Source organism: Myotis lucifugus, unplaced genomic scaffold, assembly GCF_000147115.1.
Source record: "Myotis lucifugus unplaced genomic scaffold, Myoluc2.0 scaffold_835, whole genome shotgun sequence".
Lineage (NCBI taxonomy): Eukaryota > Metazoa > Chordata > Mammalia > Chiroptera > Vespertilionidae > Myotis > Myotis lucifugus.
The window spans coordinates 131,246-153,304 of NW_005871883.1; the positions used below are offsets into that span (position 1 = coordinate 131,246).

Here is a 22,059-nt window from a genome sequence, read left to right on the forward strand (position 1 = left end):
CCTAGCAACAAAGCGATAATGTGTTTAATTTTTTTTTCTTATGCTTAATTTCTTAAGTTGTGACCTACACATCTATGCTCTTAATCATTTTTTGCCAGTATTTTAAAAGAATGACCATCTCTCAACACACAGGAATCAAACAATTAACTTGAAGGATATTGGTTCTTCATAGCCTATATGGAGGGATCCAGAGAGGAGAAGTTGATTTTAATGTAAATCAAGGGAACATTAATGAAAAGCTATTTCCATGTTGATTTGCTGAAGACCACATCGGGGACAGCAATGCCCTTCAAACCGAAAGGCCTTGGTCTGGTTTGCACAGAGAAGTGGGCAAACTGAGTCACACTTTCAGAATGAAAGGAGAGCAAAATCACTGACCCCCTCGTCCTAACCAACTCTATGGCAACTAGTACTCACCTGACGAACAAAATAAACTAACAAAATAGAAACAGACTCATAGGCACAGACAACAGACTGACAGCTGCCCGAGGCGAGGGGGCTGGGGGCTGAATGCAAAAGGGGAAGGGATTAAGCAAAGAAAAACTCAGAGACACAGACAACAGTCTGGTGATTATCAGAGGGAAAGGGGGTGAGGAAGTAGAAGAGGCTAAAGGGGGAATAACTGGTGATGGAAGGAGACCTGACTTGGGGTGGGTAGCACACAATGCAATGTACAGATGATGTTATAGAATTGTACAACTGAAACATACAATCGTATTAACCAAAGTCACTGCGGTAAATTAAAAAACAAGACAAAACAAAAATGAAAACAAAACCAAAAACCAGAAGTTCTGCCCTAACCTGCTTGGCTCAGTGACAGAGCATTGGCCTCGGGATTGAAGGGTTCCCGGTTCGATTCCGGTCAACGGCACATGCCCTGGTTGTGCAAGAGGCAGCCAATCAATGAGTCTCTCTCATCATTGATGCTTCTCTCTCTCTATCCCTCTCCCATCCTCTTTGAAATAAATAAAATATATTTAAAACAAACAAAAAAATCCCAGAAGTTCCTATGGGACATGTAACAGTCTTATATTCAACATTTCTTTAACCTAAGATGAAGTACACCAATATGAGTTCCATTTTTCCTTTTCTTAGCAATTGGGTGTTATATAATATAGAACATTTAAGCGTGAGAGAGGCAGATGACTTCACTGACCACTAGTCTAAGCCACGCAACTCAAGGTGACAGGTTATGTACATAAGATAGGGGTCAGGGAAGGGCCTTAAAATATCTACGATTCATTTGAGTGTAACTCAACTTCTAAATAATGCCCCCTTTCCCACCAGCCCCTCCCGAATAAAATTTAAACAGAACCAAGGTGACCACATTGCCCATGCGATGTTTGTAATACCCGACTTGTCTTATAACTACCAGCGATCCCTCTGTGCGGTGCAGGTGTTTTTCCTTTCAAGGGCCTGATAAAACAAGACTTTGCAAAACCACTCTTTTAATTCTATATTTAAATATTCATGATTTAATGTGCAGAAATGCATAATGCTCCACTCAATACCAGGCGCTGATTTTTCTGGGTAAATAGCTCAGGACAAATGAGAAATGAAATGTTAGCCTTTGTATTTGAATTGAGAATCTATCCCTTCTTTTTTTTAATATATAAAATCTTTTTTTTTTATAATAGCCCAGAACAAGTGTCTGAAAGACATTCACCATTTTGACACGCTTGTATCCTTATCTCATACGTTGTAAATGGAGCCAAATTTCCCAGCAGGACGGACTGACGCTGACCCACAGCGGAGGTGACAGGTGCCACGCTGCCAGCACTGAGTAGGACACTGTACTCCACGGGCATCTGGGGGATCAGTATCCCTTGAGAGAGAGAGAGAGAAAAAAACACACACACATGTGTACGCTGTACAGAATGGTCAACAAATATCTCTTAAGAACAACATATATTTAAACTTTTATAACATAAAGGCATATTACTGCTTAATATAGCAATTAATAACGGCATGCAACGTAAACTGGGAAACGCTAGAATGCATATTCCAAAGTAAGAAATGAGCATCACCATTTAAAAAAACAAACGAAGTATAATAGTTCTTTTCAGAGAGATACTCTACAGGCAAATAAATACAAAGCGCATTTCACCTCTTAAAAAGTACAAGGCAATTAGAAATGGTGTCATAGGCTTTTCCTAGGCTTACTCTTTTTTTTCCTCTCGTTTTTTTTTTTAAATATATTTTATTGATATTTTACAGAGAGGAAGGGAGAGGGATAGAGAGTTAGAAACATTGATGAGAGAGAAACATCGATCAGCTGCCTCCTGCATGCCCCCGACTGGGGATGTGCCCGCAACCAAGGTATATGCCCCCGACCGGAATCGAACCTGTGACCCTTCAGTCCGCAGGTCGACGCTCTATCTACTGAGCCAAGTCGGTTAGGGCTCTTAGGCTTACTCCTAAGATATATATATATATATCCCCACCAGTTTCGCTTGTGACAATAATTTTTCTGTAGGCATTGTGTACACATCCAGTCTGACACAGATCTTTGACATAATAGCCCATAAAGTATCCAAATCAGAGCCTACCTAGAGAATCCCCAGTGCATTAATTATGGAGTCAGGACAGTCCACTCTGTCAGTGAGACTTTCGGGTCTGAATACATATGAAATTTGGGTTTGAAAACTGTCATTTTTCACAATACATCCCACCGACAGGAGGTCTTGTCATGTGAGCCTCTTCACAATGCAGTCATATGATTGAATGTCTGTAAGCTTTACTGGATCACGCTCAACATACACGCTGGCTTAAGGGGAGGAATGGGCCTTGAATGAGGAACAGAGTAAGTTTTCCCACGAAGTTTTCTCGCTGATCTGACGATCATCACGTTTACGGGTTTAATGATTCACCTTTGTGGTACCTAAGTTTAACGTTGTCGTAGACACAATGAAATCTACGGCACAGGATTCAACCCCCGGGGTCTGAAGACCGCAATGTGGTTTTGCTTCTGGCCGCTATAGCCTCAGTACACAAAGGGCACAAGAGCTGCTACAAACCAGAGCTGCGCGGGGATTTGTGAAACAGATAAAAATAGGAGTCTCTGACGGAAACACTGATCACAGGCAAAGGACTGGTCACTTGCTTCCTTTGGAAAAGTGCTGGACTGTGCTGCACCGAGACAGAGATTTTCCACTTTAAATGCAGAACCTCCTTGTTAAACCACCTTTTACATTTTAATCCTCACCCGAGGGTATTTTTCCACTGATTTTAGAGAGAGTGGAAGAGAGAGGGAAAGACAGAGAGGAACATCAATGTGAGAGAAACACATCGACTGGCTGCCTCCTACACATGCCCTGACCAGGGCCTGGGCTAGGGAGGAGCCTGCAACTGAGGTACGTGCCCTTGACCGAAATCGAACCTGGAACCCTATGGACGCTCTATCCACTGAGCAAACTGGCTAGGGCTCTTGTACATTTTACATGTAAAGCTTCCTGCACACCCACTACTGGGGATCGAGCCTGCAACCAGGGCAGGGAATCTAACCAGCGACCTCCTGGTGCACTTGACGATGCCAAACCCACTGAGCACCACTGGCCGGGCAAGGCACAGTCCTGATCTAGGTTTAAACACGGCTAGCCAAAGCACCAACCTGCAAAGACACTTCTCACATCTTGGCTAATCAAAAGCAAATGTCCTTTGCGCCCACCGAGGAGGGGCGGAGGCAGAAAATGCCGCTGGGCGCTGCAAGCCTGTCAAACACTGACATGCGTGCAGGAAGGAGGCCCCTCCACTGTCACAACCTCCAAGACGGTGACATGACAGCCCCCTGTGTCCCCGCCAAGCCCGTGCCATCTGCAAGGAGTCTGAGCCGGCCCGGCCCCCTGGTATTCCGCTGGCTAACTGGGATGAAGTGGGCATGTTTGTGAGAGTCAGCTGGGAAGCCCCGAGACCGGGTTGGCCCCCGAGTTCCTGCATTTATGTCAGCCCGGGAGGAGCAGTGGAAACCCGAGTGAGCCAATTTCCCCTAAGTGCAAATGGCAGCTGCGTGATTCCGTGTCAAAGCTACCCGGCGCCCGGTGACAGGCTGCCGCAGCCCATTTCCCCGCTCGCTAAAGAACAAGGGGCCCGGTGCTTAATATTCCGTGCAGGGCCCCCTTTCATAATTTACAACAACTAGATGCTGATAGGTTATTTAACATTTATGAAGTTAAGATGTAATCAGAAAAACCCTGATTACCTTTACAAATACAAAAGTTAAATTATTCCACTTTTCTCTCTCTCTGTGGTTTCATTTCACAGCAGGTGCGTACTTTACAATGGGACGAGTCAATCAATCTTTAAAAAATATATGTATTTTTTAGGAGCTGGAGCAGGAACAATTCTAACAGGGAAACTATTAATTCAGCTTGATAGCCTCATTCGCTTCAAAATGTCGGTTGCACTTAACATACTACTTTTAAGAAATCAGCCTAAATTCTCCTTGGTCCAGGTAGGAATAGCGTGGCTATGTCCTTTTGGGGGTGTGAAAGGGAAACACACATCCATAGTTTGAATGATAGTTGTCACCTTATGCACTCTATCCTATTACATGGCAGCGTTCCTGGCAGAAGCGACAATGTCTCACAGTGTCCAGAATCACGCCTTCCCCGTGGGTGGGGCTCAGGAAAGATTCTCATGTCAGTGACAATGGATGGATGAATTAATCCATCCAAAGGCAAATGAACTGCATCCATGAAGATGAAGCTACAAGCGCAGTGACCCTGCTGGGTTGCTGGTGAACGACCCTTGAGCTACTTTGCCCTCATTCATATGTGCCATACCTACAGCAAAGTTTGTGAGCTTTTGATCTGTATCAGAGTAGAATGCAGAGAGAATCATTTACTCCCCGCACTGTTTACACTGACAAATAGTGAGAAAATATAGCACAGTGGTCGTGACCACAGAATTTGGAGTCAGACTCGCTGTGATTCGGCTCTGACACCGATGTGACGAACCAAGAAAAATAGCTCATCACATCTACACTGACTTTCCTCATTAGTAATGTAGGGAAGACCATAGGCCGCTACAAGATGCACTGAGCATTAACTGAAATATGTGTTAATCTTGTACAAAAATGCCCAGTACATATTAGAACTCAATAAAGTAAGATACATTTAGTTAAACACCCAAAGCAAAGGCAACAAAAGCAAACAAGTGGGACTACAGCAAACTAAAAAGCTTCTGTACAGTAAAGGAAACCACCAACAAAATGAAAAGGCAGACTATGAAATAGGAGAAAATACATATAAGCTACATACATGATAAAGGGTTAAATATCCAAGTATACAAGGAATTCATACAACTCAATAGCAAAAAACAAAAAACAGCAGCAAACAAACAAACAAATAAAAATAATTCAATTTAAAAAATGAATAAAGGACATGAAGAAACATTTTTCAAAAAAAGATACACAAATGGAAGGGTGCGATCCTTCAATTATAAGATGAATAAGGTCTGAGGATCTAATGCATAACACGGTCACTATATTTGAAAACACTGTGTTCTATAATTGGAATTTGCTAAAAGAGAACTTAAGTGTTCTAATAAAAATATGCAAATAAACCAAAAATCATTAATATAAGTTCTACATTTCCTGAAACGGTTACTTGGTTATAAGAAAAGTGAAACACTTGCCAATGTTGAATCATCCCATTTAATGCAACATGGATTCTTAGAAATCTGAATGCCCATTTTCCCTTTAAGTGGACAGTATCTGATCTAATACCTAGTACACTGCAGTCGATGATCTAACACAGTGGTCGGCAAACTCATTAGTCAACAGAGCCAAATATCAACACTACAACGATTGAAATTTCTTTTGAGAGCCAAATTTTTTAAACTTAAACTATATAGGTAGGTACATTGTTATTAACTTAATTAGGGTACTCCTAAGGCTTAGGAAGAGCCACACTCAAGGGGCCAAAGAGCCACATGTGGCTTGCGAGCCACAGTTTGCCGACCACGGAGAACGCCAAGTGGTCCAGTATCTACAGAAAGGCCACACTGTGGCTAGCTACCCTTTAATCAAAACTTGATTAATAAAAAACATTTATATTCCTAAGCAATACTAATTGAAATTTCTCAGTGGAAGAATTGTTGCCAATTCTTTTCTTTAATGGACTCAGCGATACATGTGGAAGGAAAAGCACAAGTATTCTGACATTATGCGTTAAGCCTAAATAACTCACCATCTTTAGGGAGAAAAAGTGCCTGCTACATGCGATGACATTGTTAATTAGAACATGATTAGGGCTAGCAGAGTTCAAAATACAGTCATCACCTTGATAAATGAGAAAGGCTCATCACTGCATCCAGAGCTTAAATAATTTTGCATGTTTAGATTCTCAAACAGCAGGGAGATCTGTCTCTATTATTCTGAGCAAACCATTTGTGTATCATGAAGCAATTTGCTTCATTTTCTATACATTTTCACCCACTAAGGTAGCGTGGGTCCTCTGGTCTCTTTCATATCAATGTGCGAGTCCTGACCCCAAGGTTCAGAGCTGGTGAGAGGTGGGAAGACATGTTTGGGAATAAACCAACCTGGTCTACATCGTCTATAGATTTGAATAGTAATGGCCAGCATGGACCCAGTGCCTACTAGATGTTTTGCAATGCTGTCTCGCTGACTTCACAGAGTAGCAATGCAGAGCAGGCATTTCATCTCTTTTTCACAGAAAGAAATATCAAGACATTTGTAAACTGAAAACCCACTTAATTGCCTAGGTATTTCTCTATAGCCAACCAACCACCTTGACTTTGTTCTCTGAGCATGTGTGAGGTCCCTCAGTCCATACAGACCCAAAATCAAAATACAGGTAAAAAAACCCACCCAGTTAATTTTCCCACTATTTTCACTTTGGGCATTCAAAGGACACTGGTTTGATTTCTGTTTTCGGAGAATTAGTTTTACTGGACGTGGGTGATTCATAGTCCCTAATCTTGTGGGACCTTTAAGAAAGGTTTAGCTTCCTCGATTCCATCTAAGAACTTCTTTTAAAAATATTTTTCTTGATTTCAGAGAAGAAGGGAGAGGGAGAGAGAGAGACAGAAACATCAACGATGAGAGAGAATCATTGACTGGCTGCCTCCTACACACTCCCTACTGGGGATCGAGCCCACGACCGGGGCATGTGCCCTTGACCGGGAATCGAACCGTGACCTCCTGACTCATAGGTCGATGCTCAACCACTGAGCCATGCCAATTGGGCTCTCCAGGAGATTCGTACTCAGTATTTCCAGGTGATTCTTATGCTCATTCAGGCTGAGTAATTCCAGGTAGGGATGGCTGTGCCTATCTCTCAGCTCTGCCTATGATGTAATACCTTGTAATGGCAGGAGGCTCTGATCTATACCCAGAGAGCTCCTGATTGTGAGCAAATAAACAGTTCCCAGTCATTACAGGGTTGTTTTCTTCCTGTTTAAAATATATATTTGTGAGAATCCAGGAACAGAAAAATATTTTTATTATCCCAATCAAAACACAGCATGAGGTACTTCCCAATAAAATCAACTGCAGATTATACACGAGTCAAAATCACCTGCCTGTTTACTGAGTTCGAAATCCTTCTAGGCACCGGGAAAAGAGTGTAATTTAAGATTTTAATCTTTCCATATATTACAGGGTTTCTGTAATGGATTTTGTGCATCTGAAACTAAAAGATTGACAGGTCTGGATATTATAGATTTATTAACCATTGGTTACACGGGCAGAGTTAGTGTGTAAACCTTTTCTGCAATAGCTCCAGGGCTGGGTTGGAATGAGCAATTTCTGCAGAGCTTGTGGTAGACAAGAGTTAAGATTCTATTAAAGAAGCAAAAGATGTATTATATGTCACAATGATCCCTTTCTAAATGGAAACATTTTTCATTAAACGCAGATGTAGGATGTTGAACTCAAACAAAAAATGGCAAAATACGGGGAAATATGAAAGAATTCTTAAAAATGGACTAACCCCATCCTGCTGTTTCATAGTCATGATGGGGGCCTTGGGACCTAGCAAATATTGGAGCAAATACATTTTTAAAAAGTAACTAAAGGCAAAAATAATTATTTGAAAATCACTGTCACTAACTAGAATTTTCCAAACCAGATAATGCCAATTATATATATTACCTCATTCCGTCTTTATAACGACTCTGTACATGCAGGAACTGCCGTTTTCTCCATTTTACAGATGGGGTGACAGACCGAGAGAAAAAATGGCTGTTTGAGGTCAGCTAATAGGTGGCATCGCTGGGATCTGAATCCTCATTTCCTCATCCACCCCACTCTGGGTGTCTTAAAAGAAAGAGGTTTCCAAATCCTTACTAAGTGGGAAGTCTTCAGATGACCAATGGCCACTTATGCGTGTGATAATGTTAAAAGCGCAGGTGACGTGTGAACCAGGGACCTCCCTGGTCACGTGTCTCTCTGAGAGTCTGGTTGGTAGAGGACCCTGGTCTGAGTCTGAGAACCCGCCAGTCAATAGGGCGGATCTGGTGCCAGACGGGCTCTGTTCGGCCTCATTTTACTCTGTGACACGAAAACACGATGGAACTATCAAAATGCCAAGGAGCAATATGCCGAAGGTCCCGAAGGTCGCAAGCCAGCGCTGCTATTCCGAGAAACTAGAAATCAGTGCAGTGATATACGTGTGAAGCAGCAGACATTTTTAGGCCCTGGTACTTGAAATAAAGTACTGCTTTGATAGAATAACATATATCCGGGTATCTATATATCTCTGTATCTAGCTATATGTAGGCATGCATATGTAACTTAAACATGCAAACCTGCAAAAGTACGGCTTGGATTATTTTGTTTATATTATTCAGGAAACATGATTTCCTAAATTCACATACATAAAATCCTTACTTGCAATGAATGTCCTCTAAAATGTTTCTCTCTCTCTCTCTCTCTCTCTCTCTCTCTCTCTCTCTCTCTCACACACACACACACACACACACACACACACTATTTATTTACCTGGTGGGGTCCAGGCTATGAATATGGAGTAAGGCCCAATCACAGTGATATTGTACGGAGCATGGATTTCCTTTGGTGTCAGGAGAGGTGTTTGTACAAGGTACTCGTCACTAAAACTACTGCCGCCTCCAGTTGTGGCTTCCAACTTGTAAATGTATCTAAATCAGAAAACAAAACATGCTGTAAGGCAAAGCACGAGAGGACTGAACAAGAGTTGCTGGTTTTCCTACCCACGGCTTAGTCCTAAATTTGTGGCAACCTGCGAACTCCTTGTTCCCTGCTTAGAAACTGCGCCACAGACTAGGTAGTTTGTCTAGCACGGGCAGGATTGCCTGCAGGTAATCACTATTTCTGTCCCTCCCCACTTTATTTTAATATATTTTTATTGATTTCAGAGAGGGAGGGAGAGGGATAGAGAAATAGAAACATCAGTGATGAGAATCATCGATTGGCTGCTTCCTGCATGTCCCACACTGGGGATCAAGCCTGCAACCTGGGCATGTGCCCTGACCTGGAATGGAACTGTGTCCTCCTGGTTCATAGGCTGACACTTAACCACTGGGCCACTTTATTTTTAACCCTCTAGCAATCCATGGCTTTTCTTCAAGATTTCAGGAGCACCTTGGAGTGTGCTAGTACACTGTGGAGGATTCCAATTAATCTTCCCCATTTTTAAATGGGTTAGAGTTCAGGGAAATATGTTTAGAGGAAGATGTTTCTAAATTGATCTGCCATTCTCTACAATAAAACTAAATTGATCTTTATTCTCTGCAATAGAACATCTGTTGATCTAAAATATATCTTGTCTCTGCTGAGAAATGAATTGCAAATAGTGGATTTCCCCCCTAAAACCACCCAGGTCTATAGAGAGTGTAGCAAGCAGAGAAAACATTGTATCAGAAGAAAAGGTAGTTGACCTAAAACAAAACTCTTTAAATTTCTTTTAGTGCTAGTTTAGGAATGCATAATTTGAAGATATGATCATTTTTAAAGTTTAATACTTTGTGTTTTTTATCTACTTAAAAATTCTCATGCTTTCAAATCATCTAGAAGATTTTTAAGAAATTTCGTGTATCCTGAAGACTAACATAATGAGCTAGCTCTTGGATCATTGACATCTGAAATGGATTCAATGATCTCATCAGCTATTCAATGGCGAATGAATGAGGAGATTAACTAATTAATTGAATATTGTTTCAGTGGGAGATACACTCTTTTCAACCCTGAAAAATCTAAAACTCTGTTTGATTGGTAAAGTTTTCTCTTAGTTTACCTGCTGTTGGGCGCCAGGTTATGATCAGTGAAATGCTGGTCCTCACTGCCCCCCAGGAAAACTGAGGTCCCATTCCGAATCAGCTGATACCGAGAAATGAGGCCGTTGGGCCTTTCCGGCGGCCTCCAGTATAATTCCACGGCTGTAGCATTGATGATAATGTGTCGAGGTGTCGCCCACACGCCTGGCAAAAACAACACAATGAGGGTTCAGTGTTAGGATACAATACACATCTCATCAATGCCATAGCATATTCGGATGCTCTTATCTGTTGATAAAACAAATCTCATGGCAAATGAGAAGATATTTTTATTTTGGAGGTGAAATACATAATTGGAGATATATATATATTTTATTTTTGAATTGCCCTTAAGAAGTGAATGTCATCCAAGTAGGGATGGGAAACTTCTCTGACGTGGCTGTTACTCTGAATGTAATCAAGACCTGAGGGAATATGTGAAAGCAACATAAGCTAGTATTTACCTGAATTACCCACGTCACCAAATAAGCCTCCTTTCTCTTTGCCTCTCTGACGCCATGTGCTGTTTCTTTTCCTCCTTTCTCTCAGCCACTCCCTCCAGCCCCACAGGTTCCGTTTCCCCTACTGAACCGCAAAGTGGCTTAGTCCTCAGAGACCTAGGTCATCGCCTTTCCTCTTCCCTCCCTTCCTCTCATTTTTTCTCCCCTTTCCCCAAACTCACTTTCTACGTGATCTCCACGCAGTCTCCGTTTTCTGGATCATCTGCATGCTGAACACGCCCAAGTGCCAATCACGAGGCTGAAACTCTTTCCCCAGCTTCAGTCTCATGAATCTAACTGTCTACTTGACACCTCCATTTGGATGACTAATTACACATAGAAAACTTCAAACATCCAAAACGGAACTCCGGGTTTTCCTGTCTACAATCTGCTCATTTCCCGATGTTGTCCGTCTATTGGGCCAAAAAATTTATTCTAGAGGCTTTCACTTTTCCCACCCTCAAATGCAATCTATCATCAAGTCTTACAGGTTATCTACCCTGAATGCATATCGTTCTCTATATTTTTACTGCCATATTTCATTTTAATATTTATAAAAGTGCATTCTCCCTCTCTCTCTCTATAGGCATATATATACATATATATAAATATATGTGTATATATATGTATGTATATATGCATGCCAATGCAATCATTTTAAAAAATAGATTTTTATAGATTTCAAGAGTAAAGGAAAGAGATAAAAACATCGATGATGCTGAAACCGGTTTGGCTCAGTGGATAGAGCGTCAGCCTGCGGACTGAAAGGTCCCAGGTTCGATTCCGGTCAAGGGCATGTACCTGGGTTGCGGGCACATCCCCAGTGGGAGATGTGCAGGAGGGAGCTGATCGATGTTTCTCTCCCATCGATGTTTCTAACTATCTCTCTCCCTTCCTCTCCGTAAAAAATCAATAAAATATAAAAAACAAACAAAAAAACATCAATGATGAGAGAGAATCACTGATCAGCTGCCTCCTGCACAACCCCCACTGGGGATCGAGCCCACAACCCGGGCATGTGGCCTGACTGGGAGTCGAACCATGACCTCCTGGTTCATAGGTCAACACTCAACCACTGAGCCATGCCAGTCAGGCCAATGCAATCTTTATAAAATATATAACCCTTTTAAAATGACTCACATAATTTCAACTCCTTATGCTAGCCTGGGTGGCCCTACATTTTTCTGGCTCTGGCCTACCAGGCACTCTTCTCTCCATCCACAAAAGACTCCTTTATCCCCAGACGTTTCCAGTTCTTTCCCACCTCTGGGCTTCTGCACTTCCATTCCCTCTGCCGGGAACACTTTGCTCATGACACCGTGATATTTTTGCATTTGAACTTCACAGTTCAACAATGTGTGTAAATATTCCCTTGTCAGGGAGGTCTTGATTAACCCCCCTTCCCTAACTCTAACTTTAATCCTATAAAATGATAGTTCCTCTCTATCATATGCCCATTTCTATTTCCCTCTGAACACCCCTAGCATCATATTCCTCTTTTTTCTTTGATGTTATCATTATCTTCATGTTGTTACAATCATACAGTTTACTTCTTTCTACTGTATCAGTACAGTTTGCTCTATGGGTCTTCCCTGTGTTATATGTCAGTCTTTGTAGATAGCACAATGCCTAATGAATGCTGAATGAATACATTTGTTGGAAATAACTCTCCTGTAAATTACTATGCTAAGCATTCCAGGAAGTTCCAACAATTATAGGGACGACTAAGACGTGGCTCATTCCTTTAAGGAGTCTACCATTCTGTTTAAAGGGTAAAATATATACACAAATAACTGTCATTCCAGGTCAAACATCCAAGTACTCTTATAGACGTACAAACATACTGGTGGAGAACCCAACGACGAGAAAGTTCAATGCCACCACTTCATGTTGTCACCTACGTATGTTCTAAAGGGACACTGTCACCCTCTTCAGCTTTTAAAAACCCAGTTCAATATTAGGTTCCATAATGAGTAGTTTTTGCTTGATTGTATAAGTTACTCAGTTACAGGTAAGATGGTGAAACTTTTAAAGAAAAATTTTCAGGAAATTCAAATGCAATTTATTTAGAGTGATTTCAAAATGGCTCAGACTTACTGATTGTCTAAGGAACAACTTGTTCCTGAGAAGAAAGTAGTTCATTTTGTTCTGAAAGCTTGCTCTACGTTAGATACTTGGACAAATCCACAAATCACAGTGTATGTTCTTTTTTCTGAGTTTCTCTGCCAACAGTAACCAACTAATTCGAGTTCTGACTTTAACATGATATTAATTTATTGATTTAAGAGAAAGTACAAAGATTCATTCATAATCTTCTTCCCACAGTCAACTCTTAGTCACCTTGAAGGGATGTACTAAAAATCAGCAAGATATAAAAAATAATATTTCTTAGCTTCTAGTTTAACCCAGTCAATACAGCCTGTGGATATGGAGTAGTTAATGAAATAAAATGAAGCCACATTTTGGGTTTGCATCATGTTCTAGGTAAAAGCTGAGTTTCATATTTGTACAAGCTCTGCTCATGTTGGCAACAACCCTGTGTCCACTGGTTTGGTTTATAAGAGGAACCTGAAATATGAAAGACCAAGGGCTATGTTTTTATTTCTATAATGATATGGAGACAGTGTTATCTTGGCAGCTGCAAGGAATCGTTGATAGAGTGAGATCACCTTTGGTGAGAAGTCTTAATGAGTCCCAGATGGAGAATCTGTCCCTCTCTGAGCCTGAGTCTCAGGTGGCAGCAGAAAACCTATTCTACATAATACAAGGGCTGAGATAAGGCAGCTCAAGGGAAGAAAATGCATGGGCACGAGGGAAACTGCCTTGAGTGGGTAAGCTAGCTAAGAGGACAAGAGCGAAATTCCAGAAGGAAGCCTTGGTGGGTCTCTTGACATCACAGCCACCAAAAAAGGAAGATGTCTACTGGATTCCTTTGAAATTCATCTTGAGTGCCATGTAATGTTACCCACTCTCATGTCCCTAAACATTTTCATTCCAATAAAAAATCCCAATATTTGTTGTGGGTTGGCTTTTTTTTTTTCTGGAAGAAGGTGAAGGGAACCAGTTTTCTATTAGATGATGCCAGGGAGGCAGTGACATCCGGACTATGTACTATTTGTTAATTTATTCATTTGGCATTCTACCCAATGTTGTGTCATTTTCAGTGTTGGACCATTCTAAAAAGAAAGCAGCAATTCAAATTCACCCCACTATTTGACTAAAGGAATTTTCTATGAGGGCAGAATTGTTGAGAATTATGTCCAACTGATCAATGAGGTCATGATATACATTCACTTTTCTTCTTCTTCTTTTTTTTAGATTGAAAATGAGAGAGAAGTGAGAGGAGCTGAGGGTGGCTCTGAACAAATGCTGCTTTTATTTCTCTCCATATCCACTTAGGACACTCAAACGTTAGACCTTCAATCTACGTCTAATTCGCACCAATAGGCATTTTATAATGGTGTTTGGGTTATTAATTTAAGATGATGTGTTTGTTTCCACTTTATAGTACAACAACAGAACTTAATGCTGCTGGTGATTGGTTTCCCTACAACTCCCCAGTTAAACACGCCGACTACATTTATTTCACATACAAGTTATTCACAAATGGCACTTATGCAGCCAGAAAATGGATTCTAAATCCATTGTTTCTCCTGTGCGGGAAAGCCCATTTCGTTTATTACTCCTTTGCACAGCTATTTGTGTTCAAGGAAAGGTGCATAAAGTTAAAGAAAAAGGAAGTCAAGGATAGCATTTCTCAGCTCACACTCCCCTGCGCTGTTGAAAGCTATAATTTTTAAGTCATGAAATCTGAGTCCTTTCAAAAGAAATGCTGTTGGGTTTGTGGGAAAATAGACACTTATCTTCTAAGAATTTAAATGTATGGATTTCATGAGTAAACCGGAGGAAGAGACCCTGTTATTTTATCAGGCTTGAGTTTCAGCCAAAAGTGGCTGGTAGATCCTTCAGAAATTATCCATTATCATCAGAGTATCCATTTGATAGTTTACCTTTCCAAAAAATCCACTGCTGGTTTCTTCCTTTCAAAGGAACACTAAGCTTTTTGACATGAAGCATTCTTTATATAGAAAACATCATTAGTGAATTCCTGGTGAGGAGCCATATGTCCCTACGTGGAATTTTCCATTTTATTCCCCATTTACTGGTAGGAAGTTCAGGTCTAATATTCTGAGGTACAACAATCCCTTTCATTAGCAGAGTAATGGACAGGCAGTTCAGGACTCTATGACGGTAGTTAACATCATACTTCTGTTCAGAAATTTATTTATGCCTCTATTTCCCCACGTGCAGAACAGGCAGATAATAAAGTTTAAAAAATAATTAGTTAATCACTAGCCCAAGCTTCTGAGCATGTTTTTCTCTTAAAAGTAAATGATAACACCCACCCCAGTCCTCAATCCACAGGTAACCACTGTTATCAGATGGGTGTGTACACCCCCAGAATTTGTCTATGCATTCATCTATAGAAATAAATATTATTTTCTATGTGTGCTTCTTGTACATAAAATACAATATATTAATGTAGTTCTATAACTTCTTTATATGTGCAGATCTTTTCATTTGTTCAAAAAATTTTAATGTTTTCATTGATTATTTGAGAGAGAGAAAGAAAGAGGGAGAGAGAAATATTGATGAGATAGGAACATCAATTGGCTGCCTCCTCACACCCCCTACTGGGGATCAAGCCCACAACCCTGGCATGTGCCCTGACGAGGAATCGAACCAGTCCGTGGGCTGATGAAGCTACACTGGCCAGACTCATCTCATTCTTTTAAACTGATGCATACAATTCCACAATGTAAATATATCCGAAATACCCGAAAATATTTAGCAACTCCTGTACTCACATTAAGTTGCTTCTAATATTTCACATTAGACAAATTACAGTTCAATACACACCCTGGTACAGGCCTCCTTGAGCAGTTGTGGAAAAGTCATTTTCTGGTATAGATCATTAAAAGAAAACTGCTATGTCACAGGAAATTAACATTTCAAAATGAACCGATTTTGTTAATTTGCCTTCGACAGTGACGGCCCCACTTTACATTCCCTCAAGCCATGTTTGTACAGTTCTTCCACTGTTCACTTGTCAACATCCTTATTCCTTGTGGTCCCTCTCAGACATCAACTGCTCCCTGAAATGTCACTGGATGTCCGGATAGGTTGTCATCACTCCCTCCTCAGCTTCACCTGAGCATTCTGTCACCTGTTCTTTAGGAACATCACCTTTTGGATTCTCCCTCTTCCTATAGGTTTGGGTACTGTCCTATACACTTCTACCTGATTGCAAGGTCTACAGGGCAGTGGGTATTTTAGTCAATGCCAGCTGGGAGCATGGTGCTTATTATACTAGGAACTCCAGAAATACCTAACTTTTGATTTTTGGAGGAATTTCATACCCAAATCTAGAATAATAATAACTTCTACATAACACTAAATCAAAAAGGTTTAAAGAATGCAAAGTGAGCATTAACTTGGAAGGCTTACAGTTGACCCAATCTCGAAGAATGGAAACCCAGAATTTTATTTTCTTTCTTACCTACTGGCTTTACGCCGTCTTCCTTGTTTGTTATAAAAGAGTTCAGAGAGTTTACTTAAAACTGCCACAGGAAAAGGTCTTCTACCAAATCGTGGGTATTTTTAATTACCTTGAGGCGCTGCCTGCAGAGTCTGACCTAGAAAAGGCTCACTTGAAGTGCACCCGGCAGATGTACAAGCTGTAAGAGTGAAGCTGTAGCTGGTATACGGCTGGAGACCTAGAAAGAGCAAACAAGCAATCAAGTTCATCTGGAGAGGATTATTTATTATCAACGAAGCACCAGAAGTGACATGCAGAGTTGCCGATACGGTATCCAAATTTTTTTTTTTTTTAAGAGCAGAAAACACCCTTTAAGGAAGATGGGAGCTTCATAAGCAGTTCAGTATTAATAGAAACTTCATTAATCACTGATGAAATAAGAAATTCTCAGCCTTCGAAGGGATTTATTCATGGAATCCAGCCATCCGCCTTTCTCTTGATTCCCCTGGACCACAGGCCGTTGGCGAGGCCGCGCTGCCCAGGTGGAAGGAGCCCTCTTTCTCTCAAGGAGCCCATCCCACACTTAGAGAGCTCCCGAGTTCTTGTTTTGCTTAAAAGTCCTTCCTTGCATTGTGGCGAACTCTTTCGATCACTTCCAGCCCTAGGGACATACCGAACAAATCTAATTTCTTTTCCACATGACAGTTCTTCAAATATTTGTGGACAGTTCTCAAATGCCCCCTGAGTCGCCTCTTCTCTGGGCTAACCATCCCAGCTTCTGCAATTGCTTCTTACATGAATAGAGGCGGAAAAAAAAAGAATGCTAGATTCAATGTTCTTTTTAGCCCCTAGCCATATTCAGCTAATATTGACACCAACCAACTCTCCTTTTTTAAGCTTTGTACTTCTTCACCATGAGATAGTTGACCATTTCACTTACTGCTGTAGTTTTTTTGGGGGAATGTTTGTTTTGTCTTTACACATAAAAAACACAATTTGATGAGGGGACAGTGCTTATTACTTTTTTTTTTGTATTTAGACCAATACAGCGCAGTAGCAGCTCAATAAGAAGATCCCAGGGAGGAAAAAAATGAGAATCCATTTGCAACACAAGTTCCATGTTGTTAGACTTTACCACTTCCTGGCTGGTGACCTTGGAAAGTCATTTGGCTTTTCTTTACCTTGATCTACTGACCTGTAAAATAGGAAATCTACCTGGTAGCATGTAGCTCCTAAGACTGTTGAGAAGGTGAAATGGGCTACTTCAACAACACTTTATTTTGGCAGAAGCAGCCTTAAGACGCAGAAGCATTCAACAAGAAGTATAGTTAGGCTACTCTTTCCTGTTTTGATTCTTGGAAAAATTCAAACGTTGCCAAAACTTAATTTTTTTAAATAGACTTAGTTTGCATGTCAAATAATTGGGCTTAGTTATAACAGGCATCAGATGATCACTACTTTCACATGAACTTTGAACTACATTTTCACATATGTGTCCTTCCTCCAGAGACATCTATGTGTCACTCTAACTTCACACAAATTTGTTCAAAAATGCTACATGTTTAACGATTTTGACCCTCTACACCCAACACTTTTTATCAAATTACTATCTTCCTTCCTAGCCTTCAACATTACCTGTTATTTTGTTATATGTCTGTTTATTTGGTGTTCGTCAGCCCCTCTATAAGCTCTGAAAGAACAAGGACACTGGTTTACCCACCACTGCACCCTCTGAAGAGTGGCCAGCACAATGCAGGCACTCGCTACATGAAAGAAACCACTGAGTAACTGGTTCGCCGAGGATCAGAGCAGTGGTCTGGGTTCTCTGCTAAAGCAAGGACGTGCCGTAGCTGGAGCTGCTCCAGGAATCAGCATCAACGCCCTTCGTGTTTCCTTATCAGTTTAATGAAAAGATGCAGATACTTGTCTGACTGCAATCTTCCATCTGGTTGTGATGGAGGATTTGGACAATTCTGATATTTAGCTGATTTGCGGACGAGGAATGTGATGAAAGATCCAAGTTGCACCCAAGCCATGATGTTTGATAAAAGCTGATGGGAAAATGCGAACGATGATAAAACACAGAGCTCAAGAAAGAAACGGAAGGAAACATCCAAGAAGGAAGGTCAGAGACTGCAGGGGCAAAAGCTGAGTTTGCCTGATGCTGTCCCCCAGGTACAGCCTTCACTGAAAAAGGGGGGTTTTGACCCTTGTAACACCGTTTCATCTGAATAGCTTACTCCTCACTTAGAAGGGAAGCAGTTTGAGAGTAGGGATGGTATGTTGAGGTTTTTAAAAGTAATTTTTTCCTAACCGTGCCTATTGTAAATGTTCATTGTTTGTGAAATACTATTTAAAGAAGACAAGCATACAAAAGTGCTCCACAACGACGTTTGGGCTATGAGGGCATGATAGTGTAGACTTGCTTATAGGGGCTCCAGGCCAATGGGAGAGAAGGGGATATCTGAATCTGTAACTCCCCCCATTCCATTCTTAGGCCCTGCATTTTTCATATTGCTAGAGGACCAGATGACTAACGGGCTTGATTCAGATACTCCATAAGGAAAGTATCTGCTGCCATCAGACGTAGAAGATTTCCACGAATTAGACGGTCTTTTCTATGGGTGCCTCTGTACAACTCAATAAAATCAACACATTTCAACGGGAATTTGCTGTCATTTTTAGTAAGTCTCTATTGGTAGCCCTTAAAATGAGATATGTATGAAGTATCGGCAACAGGCAATGAAAAGGGCACACCGACTGAGAGGTACTCATGAATTGATCGGGATGGGAAGACGGAAATAAAGAGAGATCTCCAAGGAACCCCTCGGACTGTAACTTAATCCCGAAGTCGAAGAGAAGGAGAAAAGAAAACATCACTCAAGCGCTCAGCACTGAATCCAGAGAGTAGGAAACGGCCGTTGAAGAGAAAGGCAAATGCATGGAGAAGAGCCAGGCATTTAACATTTCAGCACAGTGAGGATTACTGTGTCTGCAAATTACACGAATTTCCCCACAGGGAACCATGTGCTTTATTTTTAAAGGAAAGAGGCATAAAATAGCCAAGCTCATTACAAGTACACTTCCAAGTAATGTTACCTTTAAGAGTAAATGTGTGTTAAAAACGGGATACAGACCAATTTGAGAGAAGGTGATATCTCTCAAATATCACAAAAAAGTCTGCCTATGGATCATAAAGATATGATTTGGGAAACAAAACCCAGGCCTGTGGAAGTTACGTTTGACATACTCTATAAGGAACAGCTTGTTTCTAATGTTTAATCTCCAGATAAACTGCCAGGAAAAGGCATTTTGTCTGTTATAATTTTGGATAGCCAGCGCTACTTCAAAGCATGCATCCAGGTATGCTGCGGTGACAGCTGTCACATTCTAAAGAATGACCAAATAGCCCCAAAGACTATGAAATGCCACAAGTGCCTCTATCAACTTGGTTACTGATTAATTCACGTGCTGAGAGGCCTGGGTGGCTCCAAAAAGTTTTTGTCGGGTGGTCATCAGTGTTGTACACCTTGTGGATAAATGACCTGCCTTCGCACCTCCTGGTTTATGGGTCAACGCTCAAACACTGAGCAACACCAGCCATGCCTATCTTTACATTTTTATTAATTTCTGAGAGGAAGGGAGAAGGAGAGAGAGAGAGAGAGAGAGAGAGAGAGAGAGAGAGAGAAACATCAATGATGAGAAAGAACTGGAAACGTTACCTCCTAGTTCATAGGTCGATGCTCAACCACTGAGCCACGCCAGCTGGGCTTGAAATGCTTAATGATTTTTAAACAAGGGACCCCTCATTTCGTGATGCCCTGGGCCTTGCATATTACGAGGCCCAACCTGCCTGAGATTTAGATGTGTTTGATGGTCTCACTTTCATATCTAATAAAGATGAAACACAAGCATTCAGATACCAGTTGGCTACTCAACATGTATTCCCTCAACAAAGATTCTGAACACTTCCTGTGTGTTAAGTGGTGTGACAGGTACCCATCCTGGCCAGGTGAGACAAGGGCAGACGGGAAGCTATCGTCTCTCTCCTTCAGCAGCTTTACCTACTCGCTGAGGAGCAGAAACCAGAAAAAGGATATGGCAACGAAGTCCAACAAAGGCGATGACAACAGAATGTAAACACTATGGAAGCATACAGACTTATCCACATGTAAAATCCCACTGTACAGAATGTCCCTATTTTGTGATACGGATGGTCAAACTATGTTCTCTTTCCCCCCAAAGCGATGTGCAGGAAATCTGTCTGTCCGGGCAGAGGTCCTACTCTGCTCTAAGTAGCGCTGTGCATGCTCTTTCAGCACAGGGAGCTCTCATGAACTTCCCAGAGGATGCGGGCGGAAGGCCTCTCCTTGCTAACTTAGTGCTGGCGTGTCTTCCCCTTTAAGTGAAATGCAACGCGGAGCAACTTTTAATGAACTTTTTAAAGAAAACATTTCCCATGGAGTTAAGAGACACATAAGCCCTTATCCTGTCTGCCGCTAAAGAGGACATGATTAATTCATTTTGTCCTCCGTGGCCCTAATTATTTCGTTAATCCCCTTCCCCTGCACCCACCCCATGCTGACGTGAGGGCCCCCGTCTAAAGTGTAGGTAACCCAGAATAGAACAATGCCGATGCTGACATCCCGATCGCTCAGTGCGGGCCGGGCCGGCGGCCGCGTTTGGTAACCGGGGATATGAAGAGGCCGGTTATTGACAAGCTGCCATGTGCTGTTTGCATTAGCGAATATGAGAAGATGATGGCGCTGCTCCCTCGTCCCCCTGGAATCCAGCTCAGTGAGATAGCAGAAAACGCGCCCGTTTACTTAGAGCATTGATAACACCTCTAAATAATTAACTGAGGACTTCCTGTCTTCAATTACTTAATGCTTTTTTTAACATCTTGAGAGGATTATAAGCAATTTATGGATCGCGCGTGAGGAGTGCATTCGCCGCTATTCCCACAAAGCATTTAAGGGATCATGTTTCCAAAGCTTGGTGGTAATTAAAAATAAGGACGGAGACCATGGGGCTGGGGCATGGTGCTCGCTCCCCTGCTGTTGCTTCACAAGACCTAGATTTCAGGCTCCGGGATGACTACAGGTATAACTTCATTAGTGTGGCACTGCTACCCGGGGAATGCTGAGGCTTGGGAAATGATGAGAAAATGAAAGCATTCATCCCAGGGGGTCCGGGCAGCTCTTCGTCAAACCTTTGAGATGAACTGAGAAATACGCTTGCTTATTTGAGTTCATCCGTGACCTCAATAAAACAGTCACTCATATAAAACACATCTGTGTTCAAAGTGGTTGGTCCGCTGTCCCTGGTGCTGAATTTTGCCTGGCAGATCAAATGCATTCGCAGTCCATAGATCTTGGGGTTTAGGTCATCTAATGCCTACCTAGCACCATTCCTGTCCCCCAGGGCTACCCCCGGGTGGCTGTGAACTTGGTCAGGTTTTGCTGAATGAGGTTTATTTGCTCTTTCAACAGAGAACTCTCTCTTTAGGGCTGTGTCCCCCAAGTGACGTGTTCTTTGATTTGATCTAAAACAGCACAAATGGACCAAATGGAAGACCTGGTGGATGAAGCTCTCCTAAAGCTTATGTTCCAGCAGGAAGAGACATAAAAAGACAAAGAGAAAACCAACGAAAATATCAGGCAGGGATAAGTCGATGACAAAAATGAAACGCAGGTGATGTGGTGGTGTGTTAGGGAAGCCACAGCTAGACTGGGGACCTCAGAAAAGCCTTCTCTCCTACAG

The 22,059-nt window shown here is 41.7% G+C and overlaps 1 protein-coding gene across 1 annotated transcript in view; it reads right to left on the reverse strand.

Moving 5' to 3' along the window:
- The window catches only part of LOC102441494 (usherin-like), a 133,456-nt gene that overhangs the window by 58,654 nt on the left and 52,743 nt on the right, over positions 1 to 22,059 (reverse strand). The window contains exons 13-16 of the mRNA XM_023747297.1: positions 16,427 to 16,534; positions 10,239 to 10,422; positions 8,966 to 9,123; positions 1,667 to 1,825 (exon numbers count right to left, since the gene is read on the reverse strand). Of these exons, the coding sequence (XP_023603065.1) occupies positions 1,667 to 1,825; positions 8,966 to 9,123; positions 10,239 to 10,422; positions 16,427 to 16,534 (609 nt within the window). The remainder of the gene's footprint in view (positions 1 to 1,666; positions 1,826 to 8,965; positions 9,124 to 10,238; positions 10,423 to 16,426; positions 16,535 to 22,059) is intronic.